This window comes from Histomonas meleagridis, assembly GCF_020186115.1.
Source record: "Histomonas meleagridis strain 2922-C6/04-10x chromosome Unknown contig_20, whole genome shotgun sequence".
Lineage (NCBI taxonomy): Eukaryota > Parabasalia > Tritrichomonadida > Dientamoebidae > Histomonas > Histomonas meleagridis.
The window spans coordinates 1,986,220-2,006,231 of NW_027150805.1; the positions used below are offsets into that span (position 1 = coordinate 1,986,220).

The 20,012-nt window shown below is 29.1% G+C and overlaps 5 protein-coding genes across 5 annotated transcripts; 1 reads left to right on the plus strand and 4 right to left on the minus strand.

Moving 5' to 3' along the window:
- Positions 1-2,341: 2,341 nt before the first annotated feature.
- On the plus strand, positions 2,342-4,414 carry GO595_003161 (uncharacterized protein; the record flags this gene model as incomplete). Its single annotated transcript, XM_067916151.1, has 1 exon — positions 2,342-4,414. The coding sequence occupies one exon, from the start codon at positions 2,342-2,344 to the stop codon at positions 4,412-4,414; it is 2,073 nt and encodes a 690-aa protein (XP_067776962.1).
- Positions 4,415-6,277: 1,863 nt separating this feature from the next.
- On the minus strand, positions 6,278-8,590 carry GO595_003162 (LysM peptidoglycan-binding domain-containing protein; the record flags this gene model as incomplete). The annotated part of the gene is made up of 1 exon (XM_067916152.1): positions 6,278-8,590. One exon carries the CDS (start codon positions 8,588-8,590, stop codon positions 6,278-6,280), a length of 2,313 nt encoding a protein of 770 aa, XP_067776963.1.
- Positions 8,591-8,906: 316 nt separating this feature from the next.
- On the minus strand, positions 8,907-10,691 carry GO595_003163 (ATP-dependent RNA helicase dbp7; the record flags this gene model as incomplete). Its single annotated transcript, XM_067916153.1, has 1 exon — positions 8,907-10,691. The coding sequence occupies one exon, from the start codon at positions 10,689-10,691 to the stop codon at positions 8,907-8,909; it is 1,785 nt and encodes a 594-aa protein (XP_067776964.1).
- A 6,951-nt stretch (positions 10,692-17,642) lies between these two features.
- GO595_003164 (uncharacterized protein) lies at positions 17,643-18,782 on the minus strand (the record flags this gene model as incomplete). Its single annotated transcript, XM_067916154.1, has 1 exon — positions 17,643-18,782. The coding sequence occupies one exon, from the start codon at positions 18,780-18,782 to the stop codon at positions 17,643-17,645; it is 1,140 nt and encodes a 379-aa protein (XP_067776965.1).
- A 119-nt stretch (positions 18,783-18,901) lies between these two features.
- On the minus strand, positions 18,902-19,705 carry GO595_003165 (uncharacterized protein; the record flags this gene model as incomplete). The annotated part of the gene is made up of 1 exon (XM_067916155.1): positions 18,902-19,705. One exon carries the CDS (start codon positions 19,703-19,705, stop codon positions 18,902-18,904), a length of 804 nt encoding a protein of 267 aa, XP_067776966.1.
- Positions 19,706-20,012: the final 307 nt, after the last annotated feature.

The following is a 20,012-nucleotide window of genomic DNA, read 5'->3' on the forward strand; positions in this document are numbered from 1 at the left end:
TTAGGGAATTTATCAGCTAATGTTTGAAGTAATCCGCCAATAGATGAATGATCAATAACTTTCGATAATTCTAATACGATTTGTATTAAATGAACAAAATTAATATTACCTAAATCACAAAATTGTAATGCTTGATCAATCAATTGTATACATAAAACTTTATGAACAACAAAATTAGAATTTGCTAATATAGAAAATGATATATCTCTAATTTGTTCATATGCCTTTACATGAAGATTATATAATAAATAAAGTATAGAAGATATAATAATTGGTTGTTGTTGTGTATTTAATAAACCTATAATTTGTTCAAATACAAAATTCTTAATTTTTCGTTTGGATTTACAAAAGCTAATTAAATATAAACATGCTTCAAGATATGTATCTGATTTTCCTGAAACATTCATTAGAATTGGAATGATTTCAAAGTTCAGTGGCATTGAAAATACTACGCGAGCACAACAATTTCGCACCATTAATGGTACATCTTCTTCTGTTCCAAGAGCAAATGCTAAATAATGTGAAGGCATTGATACAAAATCTTCAACATCACTTTGTACAAGTGTACAACATGGAACTAATATTTGTTCAACAAATTGATTCGTACAAATGTTTTCACAATATATCTTTTTATAAAGAATTCCGAATATAAAATACATCATATGTGTAATTACTTTATCGATTGAGGCATTACGTGCATTTTGGAATGTAGAATAACATTCATAAACAGATCTAACAATTAATGGAATAAAATTATCTCTAAAAATATTAAAATATATCATCCGATTTTCATCGTCAGATTTTACATTAACATATTTAACAATTTGGGAAAATAATTGATAAATCTTACGTTTCATAGTCAAGCATTGATCTGAAATTGATGGATATGATAAAAGAGTTATTAAAATTTGAATAACTTTTGTACTAAAATCAAGGCGGAGACCGTTTGAAAGAAGCTTTATTAATTTTTTGAAAATACGACTTATTGATTCAAATATAAAAAAATGTTCTTCTTTAACCTCTGTAATTGAACTTATAAGGGTTTGAAAAATAGGGAAGAAAGCTTCACTAAAGATATCTGTTCGATTTATTTTATCATGTTGAGGGATAGAAATAATACTGGACCACATAGTAAGAATTTTAAGAGAAACACTAATGTTATCTAAGCTTGGATTATTTTGAATCATTGTGACTGAATAATTAACAAAAGATTCACACTGAAGTTGATCAAATCGTATAATAATTTTTAAACATTCAATGATATGTTGCCTAGCTTCACGAGAAATGCTAAATGCAAGTTTACAAAGATAATCTTGAACATTTAAAACTAATTCTGGTGAATATAAATTTTGTCCCCATGTCTTTCTTATGTCATCTACAAGTACAAGACAAACGGATTGAAGCATGTGAATATCATTTTTAACTTCTTCATTTGAAAGAATTTGAAGCAATGAAATTAAAAATTGTGGATTCCCCATATTTTCAAGCAAAAAAGTACGAGCAGGATTACTTACATTTGGATCTGGAGATGTATAAAGCTTAAAAACTTCTAAATTCATTTTGCTTTGGTCAAAATCCAACCACACGCCACTTTTCCTATAATTCTATATAATAAAAGATGTCAATGTTGTTTTTATTCAAATTTATTTTTGTCGATGTTAATATTTAAATTCCACCAGATGAAATGAGCGAAATTATCAAGGTTCCAGAATCGGTTTTAACAGATGTCTTTAATGTTTTTCAATATTTAAGCACCCTTATAGGAGTTACTTTACCAAACGTTTTTAATACTGCCGTTCATTTCTTTAGTTCAATATATAATGAAAACTTTACAGATGAAAGCATTGTATTTAATAGTATAGCAGCATTTCATTTAAGTGCTAAAACCCATGATATAAATATTTCATATTCAAATGTTGTAAAAAATTCAGAACAGAATCTTAAATTTCTCATTGATCAATATCAAAATCAAAATACTCCTATGTCTGTTCAAGCTCAGAAATTAAAAAATTTTGGTGATTTAAAAGATATCATTTCATTTGTTAGACTTTTTCCCGATATTCCACCATCTATCAGCCAAAACATTATTGAGGAGTACCTTTTTAAAGGTCTAATCCAATGTGAGAACGATATTATTTATGCACTTGATTTTAATTTCGAAAGAGAATCAACGAATCGCCTTCTTGAGTTCTATTTATTTCGTATTCTCAATTGGCATTTGTATAAAGTTATATCGAGGGACACTTTTTCTGAAGTATATGATGAAATGTTTCGAATATCGCATAAAATATTAGAAGCATTAATGAAACATATTTTCTTTTACAAGCATCGCGCAAGTGTAATGTGTTTATCTGTGATCATTAAAGCCTTTTCCGAACGTGACATTGAATTTAGTTATCCTAATCCTCGATATCGATGGTATTACTTTTTAAATCCAACTTTTACACAAAAGGAAATCGAAAATTGTCTCAAAGAAATCAATGAATATACTAAAGACATTAAAATTGATGAAAGTCGGCAAATTGTTTCAATGGAGACAATGCATAGTTGGCAAATCTTCCCATTAGAAATCGATGAATCTGAAGAACCAACACTTGCGCCACCTCCGCCGCTTCTGATCTTTGATGGAATGCCCGAAGATACATTCACTGATCTATGGAATTATTTTGAGCCTTTATATCCACCGCCAGATGAGCCAATACTTGATGAGATTAGTAATACTTTTGTTGGCAACATAAATATGGATAATGTTAACTTATATAGTAATAATAATATGAAAATGAATCGAATCGTCGACCAAAGAAATTTCTTCGATAAATTAAGAAGTGAAACAATTCATAAGGAATTACAGAAAGAAGAAAAAGTTAGCGAAAAAATCGAAATTAATAATAACGAAAAACCTGAAGTTCGAGAAAACGTTTCGATTAGTGAATTCATGAAACCACGCGCAAAAAGACGTGCATTATTACCGAGTATTGATGACGAAGAAGAGGAACAGAACGAAATCGAAACAGTATCGCAAAAAGACAACAATGAAGAAATTAATCAATTTGATAATATCGAAACAGTATCGCAAAAAGACAACAATGAAGAAATTAATCAATTTGATAATATCAAAACACTACAAAAAGATAACAATGAAGAAATTAATCAATTTGATAATATCGAAACACTACAAAAAGATAACAATGAAGAAATTAATCAAATTAATGTTTTGTCTCAAAGTGATGCAATAGAACCAGAGCTCGAAAGCGAGTTGGAGTCATTAAGTGATGATAACATTGAAGAATCGGAATTTTTACATAAGTTCAAAATGTTTATTGGTTACGAACATTTAAACGAAGAAAATGTTAACGAAAATATTCAAATTTTAATGTTTATTAAGGATGAAATAAAAAATTTGATTAAAGGAGGAAACGAATACACTAAAAATGATAACAATAAAATATATAAATATATGAGTAAATGCAAAAATGAAAAAGAATATGGAAAATTTGTACATAAATTAATTGAACTTTATAAGAAGTTCTTTAAGGTTTCGAAAGATAAAAATAGAACAAAATCAAAAGTTCAAAAGAAAACTAAAAAAGAAGAAAAGTTATACAAAAAGGAAAAAGAATTCACAAATGAAATAAAAGAGAAAAATTCACACAAAACGAAAAACGAAAAAGAAAAACAAAAAGATAATTCGCAAATTAAAAATAAAACTAAAGAAAAAAGAGAATCGCCAACTGAACGTTGGAATTATTTACAAAGAAATGAGCAAAACAAAAACGCAAAGAAATTTATTCAAGAAAATGAACGAGTAATTAAAGAAGATAAAACTTTACTTGAAAATATTATTAGACAAGAAGAAAACAATTTTCGTAAGAATGAAAAAATTAAACAAAAAGAAAATGAACGAGTAATTAAAGAAGATAAAACTTCACGCGAAAATATTATTAAACAAGAAGAAAACAATTTTCGTAAAAATGAAAAAATTAAACAAAAAGAAAACAATTTACGTAAAAATGAAAAAGTTATTAAAGAAGAAAATGAAAACAAAGAAAAAATTATCCAAAAAGATGAAAACAATTTACGTGAAAATGGAAATATAATTAAAGAAGAAAACAATTTACTTAAAAATGAAAAAATTATCCAAAAAGAAGAAGAAAAAGAGCAAAAACAAAAAATCGCTAAAGCAGAAGAAAGTGGAAAACTTGTTCCAAATGAAGAAATTCCACATAAATATTCACAAAGTGAAACGAATGATAAAAATGAACAAATCGAAACGACGAATCACAAAAATGAAATTAATGCAAATGTGCAAAACGAAGAGAAAAGTCAAACAAATGAAAACACAGAAGAAAGTGATGATGAAATCGACATGTTGATAATACCAAAGGTCAGAAGAAGAAGGCGACCGAATCGATGAAAACATATTTAAATAGAAATTTATGTAATAATGAATCGATAATAAAACTCTATAATTAAATATTTCATTTTTTTCTGATAAGGAATTAAAATGTTCTCAAATAAATTTTCTTTGGTTATTCTTAATTTATCATTAGTAATTAATTTTATGTATTTTGGAATCAATCTTTTTCTTATTTTTTCATATTAGGCTGATTACATTCAGAAAGCTTTCACAAACTTTTACATATATTCATTACCAAAAGAAACATTATTTAAAAAACATTCTTCCAATTTTTAAAATATTATGATCAACTTATGTCTTATGCAATGAAAAACAGACACCAGCACTTTGTTTTTTGACTTTTTTTTGACATTTTTTCCCGACACTTTATGGCATTTTTTTTTAATGATGGCATTTGTTGCAACTCAAAATATTCGGTTGTGATATGAAATCATTACTTTTTATGTTAACATTTTTATTTTTTAATTTAGCTTCAAGTGTCACATATAAATCTGTTTTTTATGGATTTAACGCATTGCAATACTATTCTTGGGAAGATAATTTTCGAGATTTTTCAACTTTTATCGAAGGTGATGATTATTATACAAAATTATGTAATGATGCAATTGAAGCCGTTTCTGGTTATGTATATCAATCCCTACCTGATGCAAAATCTAAAGGGTATTTATCTGATTTTGCAGAAAATTATGAAATACTTGAAGTTGGTTTTGAAATTGACGCTACCATTGATATATCAAACGTAGCTAACAAACTTACTGTGCTTCAAGGCAATATAGGTATTACTTCACCCATAACTAATATTTCCATGTCACTTCCTTATGTTATAGTTATTGGGAAAGTTAGATTTATTGATAGCATTACCTTTAATACTTTGTTTATAGATACTGATCAATGTCAAGTAGATAACGAAATTACAGCAAATAACTTCATTTCAACACGAGTTGATCAACTAGAAAATTCAAAAATAAATGCAACAAATAAAATATTTCAAATCACAAATGTTGATAACATTACATTTCATGAAAATGATGTTTCTGTAGGCAATGTTGTCCTTTCAAATAACTTATCTTTGATGGTTTCGCCATATGTATATAAACAAAGAATTATTGATTTTATTCTTCCAAATGATGTAACTCAACCAAGATCATTAAAAATTTATTTTGATGACCTAACAATGAGGCAATATATCGAAATATATTATAATACATTTAATATATATTATTATCGTGAAAATCATCATGTGAGAAATTCAACAATAGGATTCAATTTCATAGGAAATTGGGAAAATGTACAAAACTTTGATCTAAAACTTTATGTCTCTGATATAGATAAACCATTCATTGATACTTCAGGAATACCAAGAAACATAAATTACACAATTGAAAATGATCCATTATTTAATTTAACAACGGGATATGTACAAAGTGATGGTTTCAGAGCGAGAAGTGTTACATCACTGATACTTATTGCATTTCTCATGGTCACAATGATGATATTCTAAAGAATATCTTCTTCTAAGATTTTTTTTTTTTTTTTTTAGACAACTGAATATTGTCTATTTAAGGATTAACAAATTTGTGTTAGATGAAACAAAATATAAGTATAAACAACTCACTAGAACAACATTTTAAATATCAAAAACAGATTTCGATTATGAAATTCGAGTCTTTACTATTAATTCTATTTCGTTTTATATGATTGACTTAATGAATTAAACGAAATAAAGACTGCATGAAGCAATTAATATTATAATCCAAATTAGGCAAATTAAAAAAATTATTTTCTATTTCGTTTTATATGTTCGAAGAAAACAAATAAAAGAAAATTTATTCAGAACAGTACTTTATTTATTATATATTTTTATGGAGAGAACACTAATTTATCTGTCATATCATTTATTTTATCTAAATTACGCGCTTTTTTACGCATCACACAAACTATTGGCGTTGTCACAACAATTGCAACAATAACCACAAGCAACACAATACTTAATATCAAAAAAGGTGTATTAACTACACATTCGAAATTATTATTCATTTTTTTGAACATTGAATTACATTTTCCCATTATATTCACTGGTTCTTTTTGGACATTCATTCCGAATAAAATTTCATCTTTATCAGCAGCATAAATAATATCATTAGTTGCAAAATAATTCAATGTCACATTTCCAATTTTCTGTAAACATTTCAAATCTGACATCACATAACCGTTCGCTTTAACTTTATAATTATAAAATGTTTCATTTTCATTATTATCATATAATGAACTAAATATTCCGTCAACTATAACAGAGTAATTATTTCCGTTCTTTAAATTCGGTGTTTGGTTAATTCCATTTTCATTATTTCCATTAATTTCATTGATTCGATTTCGGTAAAAGAATTCTTCGCTTCCTTTAATTACTTTTAACTCTTTAAGAAACAATTTAAAGATATCTGTTAATGGATCAGAGTAATCATAACGCGTTATGTTACTGAGCATTGTATATCCATCGCCACCTTCAGCTAAGATTGTTACAGTTGCAAGTGTATAATATTTATCATCAGCAATGTCTTCGATATTTGTTCCATTGGCGTCAACAAGTTTCATTTCTGTGATTCGTGCGCTTTCGTTCCATTGTTTACTCATGTCAATGGTATACGTTAACCCGGAAAAAAATGGAAAACATGATAAAAGCGTTTGCTTATATGTACGTGTGCCAAATTGTATAACTTCGCGAAGTTGTCGGCCACTAATGTTTAAATAGACAATGTTATCATCAAATGGTAATATCTCTAAAACTGTGCCAAATGTCACTGTGCCTTTTGTAATTGAGGAGCGAATGCCACCGCCGTGAAGTAAGGCAATGTCAATCGCTCGATTTGGTATTGTAAGAATGGACGTTGTAATTAGACTTGCAAGTTGCGAATTACCTAGCATACGTAGCTCGGTAGTGTTGGCAAGCAAGTCAAGATCGGATTGTGCAATGGATTCGTTGACAATACTTTCAATTTCTTCATTTTTAATTCTTAAGAATTCTGTGATTTCTGGATCTGGTTCAATGGTTAACATGTTTTCATATGATATAAGTTTGGACTTTTTACCTACAACTTTATTTGAGACATAATCTATTTGTAAATCAGTAATACCTATGTTATTTAAATAACTTCCTGTTTGCACAATGAGCGTTTGGTAATCATTGTTTAGATGAAAAGCTCCATGTTCAAGTTCAGTATGAGAATGTCCATCAATAATGACATCAATGCCATTGAAATTTTCTGCAAGATAATTAGAATTGAGTTCAAGGTATTCATAACCAAGATGAGAAAGAAGAATTATAACATCACAATGTTCTTCTTCTCGAAGGGTTTTTACAACGGATTTTGACACTCCGATCAAATCGCTATCAAACACAACGGTTTTGACGCTTTCTTTGCTGGTTATCTCAGGAGTATAAGGAGTTGTCAACCCAAAGATTCCAACCTTAACTCCAAATACAGTCTTTGTTGTATATGGCTTGAAGTTAAGAGGATTGACAGTATCAGTGTCTTTTACATTTGCACATAAAATTGGAATTTGAGAGGCATTTAAATTGACTCGAGCACTATCATACCCAAAATCCCAAAAATGATTTCCAATTGTAACAGCATCATATTCTGCTTTGTTAATTGCATTAATGCCATTAATTCCATCTTTTAGATTACAAAGTGGATACCCTGAAATGAAATCACCAGCATCAAAAAAGAGAACTCCGTACCCATTTTTAAGAGCTTTTTCTTTTTCAGATTTTACATATGATATTGTTCTTGGAAAACCAATAACTCCTTTTTGATCTGATGGATCAAGTGAACAGTGGATATCATTTGTATGGATTATTTTAATTAATTTATTTTTATTAGTACTAAAAGATCCATGAACAAAAAGTTGTCCTCCATCCTCATTGTTAACTCTTATTGGTCCCTCTATAATGTTTTCATATTTTGGTAAATATAAATGTACATTTGCCTGTATAATATCAAGTTTTTGTAAAATATCTCCAGATTTTACATTAAAAATGTTTAATGTTAATCCACCATCGACACGTAAAGTTCGATATTCAACTGGAAATTGTTTAATTGCTTCGTATGTTGTATTAATTGTGATATTATGAAAATCAGAAATCTTACATTTCGAAAATGGTATATCAAACATCTCAATAACTTGATTAATTCCATATTGGTTCTGACAGTATTCGCTAAAATTTTGGCAATATTGACCATAAACCAACAAGAAGAAAAACATCGAAATACGTTTGCATGTTTTCATCGTCTTCGGCTCACAAATATCTCCATTCAAATGGCGGGGCACCCCCAGAGAATTAACCGCACGATTGCTTCCGATAGAGCATTGAATGCGTTACGACGAACTTTCAGAGCCTAAAACCGCTTTCTCTTGTCAATTGGCCATCGTTGTCAGACATCAAAAAATATCATCGTTGAAGATCTTTATAATTACTTTATTTAAAAAATTAAAGGAATTCTGAAGTTCTTTCTTCGAAAGCAGGTAAGAACTTAGCTTTATCTGCATCTTCTTCATTCGGCGTCTTCGACTTACTTAACAATTCTCTTTCTTCGGCTAACATTCTCTTTAGATCACCAGGAGTTTTGGTTAATCCAAAAGATGCAGCCATTTGACCTAAATGTAACTGCGTTTTATCGAATATTTTCCTGGTTTCTTTCCGATGTGATGTATAAGCTTTAATCGTAGATGCCCAAGCTCTAGCTGCTAAGTTTTCTAATTCTTTGTCGCTTTCTACTGTGGATTCTGTTTCTTTTTTCATTGCTGCAATACACAAACCTTCATCGTCACCTTGCATGATGGATACCGCGCGTTTTATTAAACGTTTATATGGATATTCTTTTATATCGACTTTTTTGGTTTGAAGTAAATTAATAAAGCCAAGTTCAAATTCTTGTAAAAACAAATACGCAATTCCATCTTTGCCAATACGTGCTGTTCGACCAACTCGGTGGACATAATCTTCTGTATCGATTGGCGGATCAAATTGTATAATTGTGGTAACGTCGGGTATATCAAGTCCTCGAGCTGCAACATCTGTACAGAATAAGATTGCTTTGTTTTCTGTCGTATATTTGCTTATCGTTTTTGCACGATCTATTTGATCGACATTCCCATGGATACGAAATATTGGGCAATTTAAATATGGTGAGAATGAGCCGATTTCATCATTATCTGTTGATGCATGAATATCTTGAATCGTTGCTTCTTTTTTGGGTTCTTCTTCATCTTTTTTATTTTCTTCGTTTTCTTCATTTTTTGGCTTTCGTGGTCCTTGTTTTCGTTGATGTCTTTCTGCAGGTGTCATGAAATTAAATAAACTGAAAAATGTATAATGAAAATCTACCGATAAGCAATTGTTAATAAAGACAATAGCTTTCATGTTTGGTATATCAGTGACACATCGAAGAAGAAGTGATGCAAGACTCGTTAGTCGCCATTTCGGCCGAACGACCAAAAACCGCTGCAAAAGTGTCGGAGGAATTGAGAAGTCTTCGCTTGGAGCCTCGCCAACAGTTACGGGGTTAGTAAGAGATATTTCTGTTAGCTGTTGTAGTTGGCGATGAAGAGTCGCAGAAACCAGGATTGTTTGTCGTGGTGGGAGAGAATTGATGACTTCTGTAATTGGTTTAAGAAATCCCATATCAAGAAGACGATCAGCTTCATCAAGAACAAGGAATTGAAGGTGTGGGAATGTAAGGTTTTGCGTGTTTTTAAGATGATATTGTATTCGACCAGGCGTTGTTATAAGAATGTTAATGCCTTTGCGAATACGTTTCTTCTCAGATGCAACTTTCTCTCCACCTAAGAGTACACCTGGAGTGATGTATGCCATTTGACTTTTGAATTTATCAACAACAGTAGAAGTTTGAAGACAAAGTTCACGTGTGGGACAGATAATAACTACAAGAGGGCCCAAAGAACGGTCAATTGGATTTGTGTCACGAGGAAAACGTTGAACTAAGCACTGCATTATCGGAATTAAATATGATAATGTTTTACCACTTCCAGTATCAGCACGCATAAGAACATCTTTCCCCTCAATTATTGGGTGATATGATTCCGCTTGGATTTTTGTGAGTCGTGTTATTTTCATTTTTTTTTCTAAAACTGAAATTATACGATCTTGTAAATTCAGTGATTGTGGTGTAACATCAGAGAAAAGGTCTTCGTTTATTTCTTCTGTTGGTTGTTCCTCTTGAGGTGGTTCCCTTACTTTTTTTACTTTCTTCATGGGTCTGTTTCTTTGGTCTTCCTTTTTTTACAAACTTTGTTCGAATTGAAAAAAATGGAAGAAAAATCCTGATTGTTAAATCTAAATGAAATAAATGATTGTGGAGAAACACATTGACTTGTAAGCATGCTTGATCATGTTGAATTATATTAATCTTGAAAAATTATGTTGGAACATATTGGGATTTTGTTCTGATTCCAAGAAATTAAGTGCAAAAATTGATGGATTATAGATTTTAAATTTAAATTTAATGAAAAGGAATTTTGAAAGATTCTATCTAAAAGGAAATTGACTGACAATTCAATTTACTTTAAACTACTTAGTGTTTAGGGGTCCCGTGAATTGGTAATCATTTCCATTATCTCAGTTTATGATGGAAAAAAATGTTTTATATGTTTCCAAATCGTCAGTATTGACAGAGTTTGTCTAAATTTTTTTTGTTCTATGACGAAATGTAATCACATGTCGCATATATCATTCAAAAAATGAATTGTATGCTTTACATATATCATACGTGTTTACGATCGTAAACAACACAAAAAGTGGAACATATCAAAAGATCATTTTCCGACCGTTAATGAATATTTTAATTAAAACTCAGGAAATAAATCGATAAAATTTTCTACATCAAAAATGAAAAAATGAACAACATTTTAATGGATAAGAATAAAGAAATATAAAGAATAATTTAAAATATAGAATCACATCTCAATTGCTATCAAAGATTAAAATTATATCTCAAGAACAAATTAGTAACTGCCCAATACTGAAATCACTTCTCTATTGATATCAAGAATAGTATTCAGCGAGAAAAAAGATATAATGATTTTCGAAAGACAATGCGATAAAGTATTTGAACCTGTTCAAAAAGTCCTATCGTAAACAAACCTTTTCAATCCATACCGATCACAGCCCCTGAGATTGAACCAAAAAACATTAAAAAAGTGACTATTATTAAAAATGAATGGTTTACAATAAAATATTCAAAAAGTAGGAATATTTTGACATACTCCACATATTGAATTGACGATGATCGTCTCTCTATTTGGCAAAATATTCAAAAAGTGGAATAACCCTAAAAAATTAGCATGATCATGTCAGGTCGGAACTCCCAGAATTTAATTCAATTTGGCCGATTTTACATTTGAAAGCTTATTTGCTGTAAATTGAATGAAGACATTTGAACTATTTCAATTTTTTGAATAGGGAGATAGCATTTGAGCTTTATTATTGGCCACCAAACTCTTCATTTTATTTTAGGAATGTCCGAAACTAATTGCTTGATCAACAACCAAAGATTGAACCCTGTTGAAGCACCATCATATGAACAAAAGGAAAGTTTCTTGGGTTATGGAATTGATACATTTGTACCAAACATTTCTCAACCACAAATTGTCCAAAATATTACAGAAGAATACTATAATGCAGATAGAGAATACAGCGCTTAGGATCATAAAATAACTAAATAAAAATAGAACTAAAATTTTCGAAAATTTAAAATCAATTTTCATTGACAAGTTCGAATTAAACTGAATTTTTTGTACTCACTATGTTGCCATATAATGCTTTTGGGTTATTAAAATTTGGTTTTAATATAATTTTTTTCAATAATTTTTTTAAAAAAAGATTTCAAACTACATGTTTTTTTGCTTATTCTCTTATGGGGTTGAATCTTTTTTATAGATAAGTTAGGCTGCCTGCAGAACAGCGTTGATTTAAAAGGATTTGCTCTATGTTTTATGTGGACAAGTGATATGAAAATTCATTATGATTTGTGAATATTAACGTACAGCAAGAAATTGGGCATGCTTCTCAAAAGGAAAAAACATGATATTTTCCATGCTGTTAAAGCTTTGACCACACATTACAATGCTGCTACGAGAGCAACAGAAGAAAATTGTATTAATAACTTTCAAAAATTGCAATCTAATGATATCAGCTTACAATGCGATGCAATAACATTTTTTAAGAATAACATTATATCAGCAAATTCCCAAGTTGTAAAAACAATTCTTTTAATTGGCAATTCATATGATTTTGACTTACTTGATTGTATTTGTCCATTTTTTTTGGAATTAACAAGCTACCCTAACTTTGTAAAAACTTGTACTTATGCACAAGACATTATTGGTTTCTTCATTTCACTTATTCAAAAATCAAAAGAAAATCAATTCATTTTAGATTCATTCACTATCATTTCTAATTTTACAAAATATTCTGCTGGTGTTGCAGAGGCATTATTTGGGATAAATTTCATCAACTTTTCATTTACAATTCTTGGTACACTTTTGAAAAGTCTTCCAACAGCAGAAGATGATGATGTTCAATTTTTTGATCATTTATATTTAATAGAGGAAATACTCAAATTATTTTCAACTATTTTCATTTATCCAAATCTCGTAACAGAAGAATTTGCAACCAATGTTTTTTCATCTTATAATGCCTTATTAAATATTTCTAATATATCTCAACATTCAATTACAATCAAAGGGTTTGTTATTGAAAATCTTTATTGGCCATGTATTAATGGACCTGATATTTCAATAAAACAAATAATTACTCCACAATTCTTTGAATCAATTCTAATTCTTTTGAAATTAAAAAATGATCCAATGACTGAAAGTGTATTTTCAACAATTTTTAAGATTACATCACATTCAGATGAGTTTTCTCATTGTTTTGTTCAAACGAATTTTCTATCAGTTGTTAATGAATTCACATCTTGGAATGCTAAAATAGTTCTTAATTTCTGTCAAATACTTCATAATTTTGCCGCATGCGAAGACAAAAGAGTTGTTGATGCTTTACTTGATCCCTTAATTATCAATTTTCTTAAAATAGCTAAAAATAATGGAACGTATGCTATACAAAAAGAAGTAATTTTGATTGTTTGTTATATTGTTAATATCAACGAATTAAAATACACCAATTTTGTATACAATAATATGTTAGATATTTTTGAAAACATTGCTGATTTTATAACAAATGATGATCCTCAATTTATTTTTAGTTTATTAATCACAATATGTATTTTCTTAAATACAGCTGGTGTCAACGAAGGTTTTATCACCTTAATCAATAATACTGATTTTGAAAATGCAATTAGTGAATTAACTAGTGATCAAGACCAAGACATTGCGAAATTATCTGCTGATGTTCTTACTTTTTTTGATAAAATCTAGAATAAAATTGTTTAAATTTCATTTTTTTTAAGTTTTTTCTGAACATTACATAAAACTAACAGTACGATAGAAAAACTTTAAATTTTTATCTTTATTTATATATTTCCAAACATTTGATACTGTCGAAACAAATTTTTGATTGATTCACTAATAGTAAAATCATTTTGCGCATTAATTCCTTTGTTATTATTTTCGTTTTTCATAATTTTTTCTTCTTTATTAGAAAATGTATTTTCATCTAATTCATTAACTTCTTTTATTCCATTTGTACTTAATTCGTTATCTTCTTTTGTATGTTTGATAACATTTACAACTAATTCGTTGTCTGCTTTTGCTTCTTCGCCATCATTTTCATCTAATTCGTCTTCTTCAATTATGTAATCCATGATATTTGTATCTAAGCTATTTTTCTTTTGAAGTCCTTTCTTTCTAAAGTCTCTCATACTCAATAATCGAGTGACATTTGGTGATGGGTCTGTGCATATTTTCGGTGTTTTAATAAGAAGAAGTTGTCTTTCAATTTCAGTTTTTAAATTGATGTTTCTTCTTCCTAAGGATGGGACTTCACTGTTGATGTAATACTGCAAAGTTTCGTTCCCAATTTTTATGATTGAACGTGAAATTTTGGGTGGATCAAAACGGAAATCTTTGATTTCAACAGGAAAAATTCCATCACTACATGTAAAAATGCCCGTTTTTTGAATTAAACAATAAAGTTCTTTTGATAATTGCCCATTTTCGAGTGATTGTATAATGGATTGAACTTCTAATAAATTTTCATAAGAAAATTCAAATTTAGCTTCATAATCACCAGTATACAAAATAAACCCCATTTTATGGAATTCAAATATTAATGATGGTTTAAAAACATCCAGTTTCATTCGATCAACTGAAATGATTTCAAATCTATTATCTTTTACTGTTCCTAGGAAGTAAGAAGAATAGTGTAATACTTTGGAAAGAACTTCCTTGTCATATTCCATGGAGGGCTGTAATTTATGAGATAATATTAATTCGATTATTTTAAGTTCGAAAAATTTGAAATGTTCTCTGAAATCATTGTTTGAAGTTTGGCTTTGGTTTTGCTTTTTCCTCATTTGGTTTTCTGTTATTTCAACAGAAAATTCCTCCAAAGCCTTTGTTCAAGTAACCGCTCTATCGGTTTGTATAATTAAATTCAATAACCGTAAAAGTGCCGTTATCATCTTAATTTTTGATTTGCAAAAATATTTTTGTTATCCAATTAATGCTTCTATGAAAACGCTAAATAATAATGATATAACACCTTAAAATTATTAGTTCTTATAAAGAACTTTCAAAGAATGATAGTAACCATAGAAATAGATTAAAGAAGGAGCTATTCCAAATGAAATTGCGATGATATAGTTAAACCACTTAATGAACAAAAAAGTACAGATATTAACATTAATGCTAAAATATTTATTAGTTTTGTTTGCATTTGTGAAAACATTAATTAATAAATATTTATTTATTAAAGTTTTAAGTAACTTTTAATCTTTACCAGGTTAAAAGTCAAACCAAATTACATGTTAAAATCATCAAATTTTATATCGATATTGTTTATTATAATAATCATTTGATTTTCAAGTTTTTCAAACATTCTACATGAATTTATATAAGCAATTTATTAATAATACTAATAAAATATTTACATTTTTCAGCAAAATCTTTTGAATATGATTCAACAGCTTGTGACGAGAGATATTCCATAATTTCTTGTTTACTTATGCAATTCCAAAACAAATTTATATCTAATGTCTCGAAATATAAAAAAATATTTATAATTCCATCCAAAAAAACCAAATTAATTTTTTCGTCATCATTAAATTGCATTGTTTCAAACAATTGATATATCAAATTATGATTTATCAAATTCTCCATTTGACTTTGATTTGCATTTTGTATTAAAATCGAATATATTAACAAAGAATTTATTACTAATGAAGAAGTACCAAATTCAACACATTTATCCAAAAAATCGCAAATATTATAATGATAAATTTGTTGTAATGAAATTGGACATTCTTCAATATATACCAACAAAAGCCAAACAGCTGTTTCTCTAATTTTATCACTTTCGGAATATTGTAATATTTTATTAATATCAAAAATCGGTGTTTTAGGATATTCTTGTTGAAGGATTTCTCCATAAATTGTTAATAATGTAATTATTACTGACGATGGTAAATTTTGTTGCAATGCTTCGAAAATAGGAACAATTCCTGAGTAATAAATAACATTTATACTATTAAATGAATATCTTCTATAATTAGAAATTGAATGAAAGGCTTCTTCTATTATAGAATGTTCATCACAAGTTTGAAGTATTGTTTTATGTATTTGAATGATTTCATTACCTTTTTCATCAGAAAGTGGATGAAGACAATAACTAGAAATAATGGATAGTCCTAAAATTTGTAGATTTATATCTAAGTCTTGAATAAAATTAAATATATCAGTTGGTGAAAACATTGTATATATAAATTCAGAGTTTTCCATAGATCGAGATACCAAATTTCGAATGATTTTTAATGGATATAAAAGAATAACTTTTTCATGAATAAAAGAAAATATATTAGATAATAATTCTTGTTGACATGAGATGTTAATAATGGCTGTTTTGGTAATTTTGGAAAGAATTTGTAATAAGTTAAATGCGATCGTTTTTTCTTTTATTGAAAATATATATAAAAATGCTTGAATCAAAATATCGAAATAATTTTTAATCTGATATTTATTAAGTGAATTTAATAAATGTATTAAACAATCATTTAGAATTTGAATATCATGCTCTTCAAATGAATCAATAAGATCTTGATTATAATCTTGAATCATATTTTCACTCATTGATATTTTATCTTTTCTTCTTTTGCTATAATTTGTTAATAATGAATCATTAAGTTTATTAATTCCATTAGATGAGTTAAGTTTATCAATTTCATCTCTCAACATATGAAAAATTCACACATACTGTCAAAAATTTGGCTAGACAAAAATGGCTGAAGATACACCAATAAAAATAAAGATAAAAATTCTTGGAAGTGAAGAAGAACATGAACTTGAAGTACAGCCTAGCTTAAAAATAGAAGCTTTAAAAGAACTAATTCATGGTTTTTATAATTCATCAGAAAATCTTAGATTAATTTTTCGTGGACATTCCCTAAAAAATGGTGAAACATTAGCATTTCATCACATAGAAGATGGTCACACAATTATTGTTGTGCCATCACGAAAACCAGAATCTGCACAAAATTCTGAACCACCTCCACCAGTTCAGCCACAAAATCCCAATGAGATTCCCCAAACCCCATCACTTCCTCCTATTGCGCCAGATCCTATATGTCATTGCAAAAAAGATATGAGTATTTTTCAGCAATCATTTGCAGTTCTAAATGAATCTGCAACAAAATTGCAAGCCTCTTTTCTATCTGGTGATCCAGAAACCATTTCTAATTGTATCACAGAATATGTTCAACTTAATGATCAAATTTTTCCACAAATCACACCATTAATCGACAATATCAAAACCAAAAGATTTATCTTTAATAACAACAGAATCGAACTCGATCCCAATTATCGTCCTAATATGGATACACAACGTAAGCCAATTAAAGCAGATATTCTCACACAAGAAGACAAAGACGAAATTAGAAGACACATTTCACAACTGGAATCATATATTTCAAGCAACACACTTTACGAATCATATCGAACAAGCAATCTTTATAATGCAATAAACTTTGAATGATTAGTTTTTGGGGAGTGTGCAAAGTGTGGTGCGAACTTCCTTGTTCATAAACTTTACATACATTCCATCATTTAAAACCAAGTATCCGTTGGCGAAAAGTGGCGCCAATTGAGCGGTCTCATTGAAATTGAGAAGAACTTTTTCTGATTTTGAACAAATTTCCGAAGGAACTTTTGAGATGCCGATCCTTTGAATTGTTTGTTTTATTTCTTCTTTGATATTCAAAATGGACTTTTCAATGGGGACGTTGTAACGCAGATCTTCGAAAACACGTGCAAATGTTCCTTGGTGACTACCAAATGTGTTGAAGATCTTTCGGTACTCGGAACGCCTGAATAATGGATTCGTGAAAACAAATTTAGTTCGAGAATCATGAATTGGTTTGATGGTGAGAACTTGGAATGATGAAGTAGTTTCTAAGTTAATGAGATTATGAGAATTCTTGATTTCAACAAAAACTGGTACATAGTCATTATAATGATTTCTTCGAGAAAGTCGTGAAACTGCTGACTTGATGATTCTTGAATCAAGTTCATATATGTATTCAATATTTTGGAATATGAGAACAGGCCTAAGAAGCTCTTCATAGGCTTCAAATGTGTCAAAGAACTTGTGAACTGCCATCTCTGAGAAATTGCCAATTGATTCTAAAGTTGATGAAATTGCTATAAATGGTTTTTGTAATGCTGGATTAGGGAAACTAGGAATTGGCAAGGATGTCTCATTTTGAGGATCTTGAATTTCATTCAAACCAGTGATCATATTTGTTGAAAGAATATTATAGGCTTGAGTAAGACCAAGTGCAACAGCAGCTCGTATCCTTTTTACTAAGTCGTCAAGTGTTTTGACTTCTAAAGCATCAACATTAACTACAAATCTTCCTTCGTTCTGTAATTTCTCAGAAATTTGGTTAAGAACAGTAGATTTACCTGACTGACGTGCGCCTGTTATTAAAGCAACATTGCGAGTTGGTCTAGTTTGTATATAATATTGAATTGAACTATTAAATGTTTTATCCCAATATATTGGAAACAAACCTTGATAACGATGGAATGGTAAAGACAATATTATAATTGTAATAAGAGCCAAAACTCCTATGATAATTCCAATTATAATCTTGGTAGAGGAAGAATTTTTCATCCAAATGAAAAAACCGTCAATGACACTCCGCAAAAGTGACAAAAAGAACAATTTCATTTGCAGAATTAATTTCAATTGCAATTAAATTAATAAAACCAAATAATTATCAACAATTTTTACTATTTTTCTCTTTTGGTTGTTTTATAAAATTCGATTTGCGATTCAGCAATTTCTTGAATCAGTTTGGAATCTCTGTACTTAGGGTCATTCATTAAATATGGCCTTAGCTTTTCAATAAAGAACTCTTTCATTTGTTGAATCGATTCTTTTTCTTTTTCTGTCAATGAATGTGTATCTAAACATAAATTTGTTATTAAATGAAGAACATCACGAAGAAGTTCCATTGGTGTTGTGACAAACCCACACATTATTCGAGATATGATGTTATCAATTGACATATCTTTTAGGCCTAATGGTCCCTTTCCATTGATTGGAAGTGTTTGATACCATTTTTCAGATTTGGCTGCAACTGCAATTTGTGGTAGGATACTGACTTGCTGTTCTTCTGGCAGTTCAGGTTCTTCTTTGAATCGAAGCCATCTCATGTCGCTTTGGGATATTGGCTCATGATTATGATGTTTGCGTACATAGTTATTAAACCTAATCTGGTTATTTACAATTAAAAGCTGTTGGCGCAACTCAGCACGCCTTAACCTTTTAATCTTTTCTTTGATGTCTTCAGAAGGATATGTAAAAGGATCTGATAAACTTCGAAAATCTCCAAATTCTGCGAGCATTTGAAGGTAAAAAAGATGGCATTGGTTAGAGTCAATTTGTATATCGTGTCCAAGAAATGCATTTGTAAATTCTTTGAGTTTTTGAAGAATTTTTTCCCAAGATTCTGTTGGATTTTCTTGATCGAATCCTACGTAGTCAATTGCTTCTATTAAATAAAAGCGAAATGACCAATTTAAAGGGTCCATATATCCGCAAAACATCGGCTGATGACCGTTTGCAGAAAATAAACGCCCTCTTCTGCATTAATGCAAAAACAATTTAAAAATAAAATTATTTTTTATTTAATCATAAAAGGTAAACAGCATAACTTATTTCAAATTCGCAATAATCAATTCGGACATTTTTGCTATATTTTCATTTTCACTTTGCATATGGCATTCCAAATCTTGTGTCACGCTAAATTCGATTAATTTTTCTTTCAAATTATTTCTTAACTTATCAACACTCAGTGCCTTTATTAAGATGCATAAAATCTTTTCCAGAATTGGATTA